This window comes from Dasypus novemcinctus, assembly GCF_030445035.2.
Source record: "Dasypus novemcinctus isolate mDasNov1 chromosome 12 unlocalized genomic scaffold, mDasNov1.1.hap2 SUPER_12_unloc_5, whole genome shotgun sequence".
Taxonomy (NCBI): domain Eukaryota; kingdom Metazoa; phylum Chordata; class Mammalia; order Cingulata; family Dasypodidae; genus Dasypus; species Dasypus novemcinctus.
This window is the reverse complement of record NW_026688133.1, coordinates 307,676-317,993: the sequence shown is the minus strand read 5'-3', so window position 1 is coordinate 317,993 and position 10,318 is coordinate 307,676. Positions and strand designations below refer to the sequence as shown.

The window sequence follows — 10,318 nt, the reverse complement described above, 5'->3', positions numbered from 1 at the left end:
GGGAGCTCATTGGCTCAAGCGCTGGCGCCGACGCAGACGCTCCGCCCCTGAAGCCCCGCCCCGTCCCGGGCCGGAGGCCCCTAGAAGAGCTGGCGGCGTGTGGGGCGCACGAGGCCCTGCTGGGTGTTCCGGGGGCGCCGCCCGGGAGCCCGAGGGGCGGGGGAGCGTGTGGTCGGCGGGCGTGGGGGCTGCGGGAGCTGTCGGCCCTTGCCCAGGGACCCCGCCCGTGTCCCGCCCGGGTAGCGGTAAGTTTGGGACGGAGTTGGCGTCGGGGCGGGACAGGCGGGCGGGGACCCCCCGGGGCGCGGAGAAGGGGGCGAGGAGCTCCCCGCTGGCGGCGTCGGGGGCGCGGGTCCGGGAAGTCTTGCGGGGCCCCGGTCCTGCGCGCCCTCAGGGCCTGGTGGGGCCCGGGCGTCGCCTGGCGGGGGCGCTGCTTCCGGGCGGCGCGGGGCCGGGGGCGGGGGTGCAGTCGAGGGGGCGCGGGGTGCAGTCGGGGTGGGGCGTGGTGCACTCGGGGGGTGGTGCAGGTTGCAGTCGGGGGGGGGGGGGGGATGCGCATGGTGCAGAGTGGGGGGGGGGCGCAGGTTGCTGTCGGGGTCCTGGCCCGGCGGGACTGTGGTGCCGGGGCCCGTGGCACAATAAGGTCCCGGGGGTTCACGGGAAGGGTGGCCCGCCCTCACCCCCGCCCCTCCTGCGCCCCCCATGGTCCTGAACACCCCCACGGTCCCCCGTGTCCCCTCCAGGGCCCCTCTGGCCCCTGAATGTTGCCCCCAGGGTTCCTCCAGTCCACAGCGCTTCCTCCTCCCACTTAGTCCTCCCTTTTCCTCACAGTCCCCCTTCCTGCAAGGTCCTACCTCCCCAATGCTCCCTGTCCCCCCCACTCCCGCCTGTCCCCCCCCACTCCTCCCCCCCACTCTCCCTCCTAACCCCCGCTGTCCCTCTCCACACCAGGTCCCTCCTTGGCTCCCATGGTCCTTCCTGCCCTCACCCCAAAGTCCCTCTTCCCCGTCTACTGTCCCTTTCCCCAAGACCACCCCCACGTTGTCCCTCCCGAACAGGCGGTCCAGCCCCCCCTTGGTCCGTGACCCTCCAAAGTCCCCTCCTTTATCCCCCCCATGAACCAGCCCCCATCCACGGTCCCTCCCCCACACAATGTTTTCTGCCCCCCAAGGCTCCTGTCCCCCATGGCTCCTCCTGTCCCCCCCACTCTCCCTCCTCCCCCCCAGTCCCTCCTGTCCCCTCCCAGGTCCCTCTTCTTCCCCGCACAGTACCTCCTGTTTCCTGATGGTCCCTCTGGTGCCCCACGCTCCTCCATCCTCATGGTTACTCCCACCTCACCAAGGTCCCTCACCCTCAAGTTCTCTCCTGCCCCTTCACAGTCACTCCTGCACCCCTACCTTCCCTTCTCCCCCACAGTCCCTTCCCCCAAGGTCCCTTTAGCCCCCTCACGGCCTCTACTTCCCTCCACGAACCCTCCTGCCCCCCCACAGTATCTCCTCCCCCGCCAAGGTTCCTCCTGTCCCCCCCAGGTCCCTCCTATCCCCCCATGGTCCCTCCTTCCCGCTTACTGTCCCCCCATTGTCCCTCCCAAACAGGCCATCCTGCCCCTCCCATGAATCACCCCCACACACAGTCCATCCTCCCCACAATCCTTTCTACCCCCCCCACATGGCTCCTCCTGCCCCCCCTTCCTGCCTCCCCCATGGCCCTCCTCCCCGGCCAAGGTCCCTCCTATCCCCCCCATGATCCCTCCTCCCCCGCCAAGGTCCCTCCTATCCCCCCATGGTCCCTTCTCCCCCGCCAAGGTCCCTCCTATCCCCCCATGGTCCCTCTTATTCCTCCATGGTCCCTCCTGCTCCCCCACGCACCTCCTGGTGTGCCATTCTCCCTCCACTCCCACGGCTCCTCCCTCCTCCCCAGGGTTCTTCCCCACCCCCATGGTCCTCCTCGCCCCCGCGGTCCCTCCTACCACTCCACACTCCCTCGTGCCCCCCACAGTATCACCTCCCCTCGCGGTCCCTGCCTCTGCCTCCCCACAGTTCCTCCCCCACATGGTCCCTCATCCCCCCACGGTCCCTCCTGCCCTTCCACAGTTCCTCCTCCTCTCCTACGGTCCCTCCTCCCCGTGATTGTCCCCCCACCCACTGTGTCCCCCCCAAAGTCCATCCTCCTCCATGTTCCCTCCTTCCCATGATCCTCCCCAACCCCGGTCCCCCACATGGTCCCTCCTGTCCCCCCACCGTCTTCCCTTCCTCCACCTTTCCTTCCAGCACTCCCACGGTCCTCCTGTCACCCCACAGTTCCTCCTGTCCTCCCAAAGTCCCTCTTTCTCTCTCCCCCCATGATTCCCCACCCTCAGTGTCCCCTCAAAGTTTGTCCTCCTCATTGGTCCCTCCCGCCTATGGTCTTCCCTGCCCATGGTCCCCTCCAAGGTCCTTTCTCCCCCCACTGTCCCAGCTGCCCACCCCCACATTCCCTCCTTCCCCCTCAGTCCCTCCTGCCTCCCCTTGGTCTCTCCTGCCCCCCACAGCCCTCCTGCCCCCCATGATCCCTCCTGCACCCCTGTGGTCCCCCCTCCCCTCCATGGTCCCTTCTCCCTCTCCACAGTCCCCCCTCCCTCCCTGCACTGCCCAGGGTCCCCCATGGTCCACCCCTTGGCCCTGCCCTGCACCCTCCTGGCCCTCCCAGGTCCCTGGGTGCTTCCCCTTTCAGCGCCCCCTTGCCAAGGCCCTACACTTCAGATGGCCCCTGGAGCCAGGCGGAGGCTGCTTCTCCCTCTTCTCCTCCCACCTGGAAAGGCCAGGCTCAGGGACTGGCCTGCAGCAGTGGCTCTTCCAGGGGTCACTGCTGAGGGGGAATTGGGGGCTCCTGGGGAAGGGCTCCTGGGAGGCCCAGGGGGAGCGTGACTGACCCCCGGTGTGTGCCTGCAGGGAGCACAGTGAGTGGGGCCCTCGCGGGAGGGGCCTCTGGGTGCAGGTTTGTGCCCGGCCTGGGAGCTTTGCAGGGACCACCACAGTGTGCGTCTAAAAGTGTGTGTCTGGCCCAGAGGTCTGCAGGTGCGGCTCCTCCTGCTCTCAGGCATTTGCGTTCTTGGGGTCACAGCCCTGGTGAGTCACTTGAGCCTTTCCTTGTCTGTGTGTCCTGTTTCATTCTTTTCTGGTTTCTGGGATTCCACAGGGCAGGTGAGGGCTGGGTTCTAGGGCCCCCACTACTGTGTCCCCTCCTGGCTGTGGCTGCACTGTAGGCCCAGGACAGCCTCAGCCTTGGCTTCCCTCAGAGCTCCCCCTGGTCCCAGGACACTCTTTCCTTTTGGTGGTGGTTACAGGTTTTCTTAGAAGTGTGGTTTCCTGGAGTAACGCTGGGTGGAAACGGTTGGAGAGCTCTTGCTCAGGTGATAGCTTGCTAGGGCCGGAGGAGGGCAGCTGGCCGGTGGGGGCCACTGGATTTGGGTGCCTGCTAGGACCCTCTGCACAGCCTGGGAAAGGGCGCCTGCTGGCCAGGCCGCCTGCCCGAGGCTGCTGACGGTCCCAGGGGTGTGCTGAGCATTTCCAGGGGCTCCAGGAGCCTCTCCTTGGCAGGGGGTGACCTGGGTGTCTTGGGGACACCACTGTCGCCCTGCTTTGTCTACCAGGAGCAGTCACCCAGCTGGCCTTAAAGGAGCCTGGCTGCAGAGGACGCCTCTGTGCTTACTGTTCTCGGCCTCTTGGAAGAGTTGGTCCCGTTGTAGGGAAGCAGCTCAGGGCTGTGGAGCCGCTGCTCTCACTCAGGACAGATGGCTGGACCTTCTCAGCCCACCCCCTTCTCTTGTCCCCTGCACTTCCCCCTGCACTTCTGAAGGTGGTTTTCACAGGGTTGCCTCCTGGAAGGGGAGCCAGGCAGGGCTGCTGGGGCCCTGTCACTTCCATGCAGATGACCACGCTGTTCTCCTAGTGCCCTGTCGCTCAGCAGATCCTAAGTGTGACGAGGAAGAATACAGTGCTACTCTCAGTGGTTTTATAAGAAAACCGTAGCAATGAAATCTTTAGATGAGGATTAGCAGTCCTTTTGTTTTTTTTTAACAAATTAATTTTATTGATACATGTATGTTTTAACAATTCAGTTTTATTGATATTAAGAAAGCCTACAAGTCATTCAAAGTGTACAATGCATGGTATTTAGTATAATTACATGGATGTGCATTCATTACCTTGGTCATCATTAGAATATTTTCATTATTTTTCAAATATAATAAGAAAAATAAACTAATGAGAAAATTCTTCACACCCTCTGTTTGCCTGCTGGATATAACTTCCCTTTCTGCAGCTCCAGCACAATGATTGATGTATTAAGCAGTTTTATTGAGATATATTCACAACGATATGAACTGTGCAAAGCGTGCCATCAGTGCTTTTAGTATAATCACAGTGTGGTGCATTCATCGTTATAAAAATTTTTAGAATCTTTTTCAGTACTTTAAAAGGAAAATCTCAAGCCCCTTAGCAGTCATTCCCCAGCCCTATATAACCACTAACCTAACTTCATCTTTATAAACTGATTTACATTTTATATCAGTGGAATCATGCAGTATGTAGTACTTAAGAGTCAGGTTTCTTTCCCTTAACATAAGGGATATATTAATATTTTGTAGTGTTAACATACATTTGTTCAATTTCAAAAATTACACTGATATATGCAGTTTTATCCATATTCATATTTCACACGTGATCTTTCCCTATGCTAAGAAAGAACCTTTTGGTTACTCTATCTCTTTTGTTACCTCTGTTTCTTGAGCAACAGATCACATTTTAAAGTCTCCAAACTCAACTCTTCGGTGTAACCTCATCTATTTTCTTTTTCTTTTGTGCATTTAATAATTGAATATATAAACAATTTAAAGAAAAGAAAACACTTGAATAAAAACAATACAATTATAAATTGAATATATTGGGTATCTGATAAGTTTTTTCCAATCCTACATTATATTACACGATACGTTTGGTTCATAGTCAACACAACCATATAGTATTTGATCTTTGTGTCTGGCTTGCTTCCTCAGCATAATGTCCCCTAGATTCAGCCATGGTGTCATGCGCTTTATGACTTCATTTCTTTTTACTGCTGCATAATGTTCCTTCATGTGAATACACCGCAGTACGTTTATCCATTCATCAACGGATGGACACCCGGGGTGTTCCCAACTTCCGGCGATAGCGAATGATACTGCTTTGAACATGGGTGTGCTGATGTCCGTTTGTGTCCCTGCTATCAGGGCTGTATACCCAGTAGTGATGTTGCAGTGTCATGTGCAAGTTTATCTTTAACTGCTTTAGTAACTGCCAAACAGTCCTCCACAGGAGCTGTACCACTGTGCTTTCCCACCCACAGTGAGTTAGCGTTCCTGTGTCTCCACGTCCTCTCCAGCACTGTGGTTCTCTGTCTGTGGCAGGATCACTGGAGTGGGATGTCAGGGACGGGATAACGTGGGAGGAAGCCCACCTCGCGTCCATATAAGGCCCATAAATGTACGTTCGTGGGGCATCGCCTCGGTGGATGGAGGTTCAGACGGTAACCGAAGGAATGTCAAATTCCCATCCTGGGGAGCTCTGCCACGTTCTCTAAGACGTCAGCAAGATTCCCCTAGAGTACAGGGACAATGACTAGTGGAGGAAGATGGTCTCCTGATGGACACTTGATATTGATGACTGTGTGTGCTTATGAACCTTCACACTCGAAATTGAAACTTAGCCTTCTGTTACAGGGTGCCTAAGAGTTGCCTCCTGGGAGCCTCCTCGTTCCTCACGTGCGGCCTCTCTCTAAGCCAAACTCAGCCTATAAATACATTGTCTGTCCCCCAGTGTGGGATATGACTCCAGGGTATGAGACTCCCTGGCACCGAGGGATTACTACCAAGTACCAACTAGCAATGCCACTGGAAAAGACCTCGACCAAAATGAGGAAAAGATAAAAGAGAAATCAGTTGAGGTGCTAAGAGTCTGCAAAGGGAGGTGAGCCCAGAGGTTATCCCAGGGTTGATGCTTATGCATGTCTCAGCAGGGTCTCTCACTGCCAAAGTCGATGCTACCCCAGAGAGCTGGTGTCCTGAGTGTTCTGAAACATCCAGGCGCTGGAGCCAGGCAGACAGCTCAGGAGTTGGTGCCCTGCCAGTGGTCCCTACTTTGGAATTTATGGTCCCGCCGAGTGCACTGACTTGGGCCCAGTTGTTTCCCCACACGTGGCTCTTCTGTCCTTCTATTTATGTCTGTAATTAGCACTGAAGTTAGTTCCTGTAGAGGCCTGCGTGTCCTCCAGGTAGGTTGTAGACAGCCTTGGTGGGCTGCTTCCAAGGGCAGCGTGGTGGGGAGGTGCCTGAGATTAGATAGGTAGAGGTGCAGGTCTGTTGATGGATGCAGCGCCTTTTGTTATCCATGCTCCAGCTCATAGACGTGTGTGTTTTTTTTCCTCCAGTTTTGGCTGCCGTACAGTTGCTCTAGGAATCATTGCACGGATACAGTTTCGTTTGTTTAGGAAAGACTTTTTGGAGTGGAGTCAGGATGAATTACGGTAAGTTCACATTTTAAGAAACTGACAAAATGTTTCCCAAAGTGGCAGCACCGTTTTGCATTCTCACCGGAAATGTGTGAGGATTCCAGTTTTTCCACATTTTCTTTAACGGTTGGCATTACGTCTCTTGATTTTAGCCATTTTATTATCTATAGCAGATTTTAGCATGTATTTCCCTAGTGATGAAAAGGATCATACGTTTCTCCTTTGGTAAATGTGTATTCTCGTATTTCTCCCATTTTTAAGTGCTGTTTGCCTTTGTTTTAAAGAAGCATACAGTTCATCCACAGTGCACAATCGGTGGTGTTTGGCACAATCACAAAGTCATGAGTTGATCCCCTCAGTCATCATTAGAGCATTTTCGTTAGTTCAATAATAATAATAAATGAAAAAAACAACTAGTAAAATACATCACCTCTTGATCTCTCTGTGCTTCCCCTGCTGTCCGCAGATCCCATTTCTAGGTATTTTTGCACAAATACTTTTTTTCCCTCTATACGTTGATTTATAGTGACATCTTACGTAGATGGAATCATACGTTATGTTACACAGTGCAATTAGGTGAGAGTAGTGCAAGCCTCCTGTATTTGTCCCGTTGTGTCTGGCTTGCTTCACTCAGCATCCCGTCCTCCAGTTCATCCATGTTGTCATCGGGTTCACGACTTGACTTCTTCACACCCCGGCACGATGTTCCTCCGTGTGAATACAGCACAGTGTGTTTCTCCAGTCACCGGCTGATGGACACCCGGGCTGTTTCCGGCTTCTGGCAGTTGGGATAACGGCACTCTGAAGGTAGGTGTGCAGGTGTCTGACATGTCAGTGCTCTCAGTTCTCCTGGGAATATGCCCAGTAGTGCTGTTGCAGGGTCCCGTGGCAAGTCTATATTCAGCTTCTTTAGGAACTGCCCGACAGTCCTCCACCGTGGCTGTGGCCTTCTGCATTCCCACCAACAGTGAATAAGTGTTCCTGTCTTTCCTCATCCTCTCCAACACTTGCACTTCTCTGACTTTTTCATAGTGGCTATTCTGATAGCTGTGAAATCACATCTCATTTGGATTTGCGTTTCTCTAATCATTAATGATGTTGAATATTTTTTCATGTGTTTTTTGCCATTTGTATTTCTTCTTTGGACAAATGTCTATTCATGTCTTTTGCCCACTTTTCTATTGGGTCGTTTGTCTTTTTATTGTTGAGTTGTTACATCTCTCTCTATATCTTGTACATTAATCCCTAATTGGACATGTGGTGTCTAAGTGTTTTCTCCATTGAATTGGCTGCCTTTTCCCCCGTTTGATAAAGTCCTGGGAGGTGCAAAAGTGTTTAATTTCAGAAAGTCCCATTTATTTAATTTTTCTTTTGTCGTTTGTGCTTTGGGAGTAAGGTCCAAGAAACCACCACATACTACAAGGTCTTTAAGACATTTCTCTACATTTTCTACTAGTAGTTTTATGGCCCTTTTTTTTTTTTTACAGAAACAATAAATGTATAATAGTTGTGAACTTAAAAAACATGTAACATCTCACTCTACCACCAGTAACTTGTATTGTTTTTAAACCTTTTAAACTAATGATTAAAGAACATTGTCAAAATATTACTACTAAACAAAGTATTTTTCCTCTAACCAATACAATTATTATCTTTATATCATTTATATATGAACATACATAAAAAAGTCTATAGCAAAAGTTGCGAACTTACAAAGCAAACATGCATAACGTCATGCAGGGGTCCCATACATCAACCCTCCACCAAAACCTTGTATTGTCATGGGACGTTTGCTGCAAACTATGAAAGAACACTGTCAAAATCTTACCACTAATCATAGTTCTTATCTTACATTTGGTGTGTTTTTTGGCCAAACCGCCCTATTATTTTTTAAATATGTATATTTTTATGACAAAAGTTGTAAACTTATCAAAACAATTATGCACATGTGCAGAAATCTGATTATTGTCATGTCCATAGCGTACATTTGGCTCACTTTTCCATACTGCCTCAGTATCAACACAGTACATCTTTTGCATAGATGCAAGAATAGTATATTATGACTACTAACCACAGTCCATAGGTCCCTCCAGCTGTATTATTCCCATGCTTCTCCACATTCCCAACACCTGCCCTGGTAATATACATTTGTTGTAGCTCACAAAGGACACTCGTGCATCTGTGCCATCAACCACAATTCTCACCCACCTCTTGGTTTACCGTGCTATCCAGTTCCTAGATCATTCCCAAGCATTCCGTCAATTGGCATTTACATAACTAGACTACGATTTTCAGTCACATCCCCATTTATAAAGTAGCTGTTACTCACTGTGTGTTACCATCCACTCTATACATTTCCCCAATTTTACAGCACAGCTAACTAAAACTTCTACATACATTAAACATCAGTAGTCCACTCAGTTCCCCTCTTTTCTCCTTCAAGAATCCACCCCCTACCACTCGCGTCTTGAAGATATTTTCCAATAATTTCTTCTAGAAGTTTTACGGTTCTTGTTTTCATTTTTAGTTTTTTGATCCATTTTGAGTTAATTTTTGGATAAGGTGTGAGATAGGTGTCCTCTTTTCCTTCTTTCAGCTATGGATGTCCAATTCTTTCAGCACCGTTTGTTGAATGGATTGTTCTGCCCAAGCTGTGTGAGTTTGACAGGCTAGTCAACAATCACTTGACCATACCTGTGAGGGTCTGTTTGTGAACCAGAAATTTGGTTCCACTGGTCTATTGTGTCTGTCTTTAGGCCAGTACCACGCTGTTTTTACCACTATAGGTAGGTATTATGATTTAAAGTCTGGAGATGAGGGTTTGCTTTTCCTTTTTATGGTGTTTCTGGCTATTCAAGACTCCTTTCCCTTCCAAATAAATTTAATGATTGTGTTTTCAGTTTTTTCTTTAATGCTGGTGGAATTTTTATCAGGATTGCATTAACTCTGTATATCAATTTGAGTAGAACTGGTATCTTAATGATATTTAGCCTTCTAATCCATGAGCATGGAGTGTGCTTCCAGTTATTTAGGCCTTTTTTAATTTGTTTTAACACTGAGGTGCAGTTTTCTGAATACAAGTGCTTTCCATCATTGGTTAAGTTTATTCCTATTTGAGTTTTATCTGTCGTATTATTTTCCCCACTTTTTTGACACTCTTGGTTACTTTTTTTGATATAATCTTCATTTCTAGACTCTCTTCCAGGCCTCTCTCTCCTGTCTTTCTTTTGCACACCCTTTAGTATCTCCTGAAATTCTAGTCTCTTGCTTAGAAATTCTATCAGTTTCTGTTTATCTGTGAATATTCTAATTTCACCCTCATTTTTGAAAGGCAGTCTTGCTGGATATAAGATTCTTGGCTGGAAGTTTTTCTCTTGTAATATCTTTAATATATCGGACCACTGTCTTCTTGCCTCCATGGTTTCTGGTGAGAAATCCGTACTTAACCTTACTGAATATCCCTTATATGTTATGCATTGGTTTTCTCTTGCTGCTCTCAGAATTCTCTGTCTTTGGCCTTTGACGTTCTGATGAGTATGTGTCGGAGTCGGTCTATTCGGATTTTCTCGGATGGGAGTATGTTGTACTTCCTGGACAGCGATACCTATTTTCTTCAACAGGGTTGGGAAATTTTCTACCATTATTTCTTTAAATAGTCCTTCTGCCCCTTTTCCCTTCTCTTCTCCTTCTGGGACACCCATGACACATATGTTTGCATGCCTTTTGCTGTCATTTAGTTCCCTGAAACCTTTTACAATTTTTTTCCATTCTTTTCTTCAACTCTTCTTTTGTA

The 10,318-nt window shown here is 50.2% G+C and overlaps 1 protein-coding gene and 1 long non-coding RNA gene across 2 annotated transcripts; one reads left to right on the top strand and one right to left on the bottom strand.

The window, feature by feature from the left end:
- Window positions 1–80: 80 nt before the first annotated feature.
- Window positions 81–704, bottom strand: LOC139438480 (uncharacterized). The gene has a single exon (XM_071213559.1). It carries the CDS (start codon window positions 702–704, stop codon window positions 81–83), a length of 624 nt encoding a protein of 207 aa, XP_071069660.1.
- A 5,214-nt stretch (window positions 705–5,918) lies between these two features.
- LOC131277420 (uncharacterized) lies at window positions 5,919–7,327 on the top strand. Its single transcript, XR_009184589.2, has 3 exons — window positions 5,919–5,984; window positions 6,445–6,540; window positions 7,160–7,327. It is a non-coding gene; the product is annotated as an uncharacterized lncRNA (long non-coding RNA).
- Window positions 7,328–10,318: the final 2,991 nt, after the last annotated feature.

Excerpts from the sequence above, each read along its gene's own strand:
- LOC139438480 (XM_071213559.1), bottom strand. The coding sequence starts at position 704 with ATGGGGGGCGCAGGAGGGGCGGGGGTGAGGGCGGGCCACCCTTCCCGT.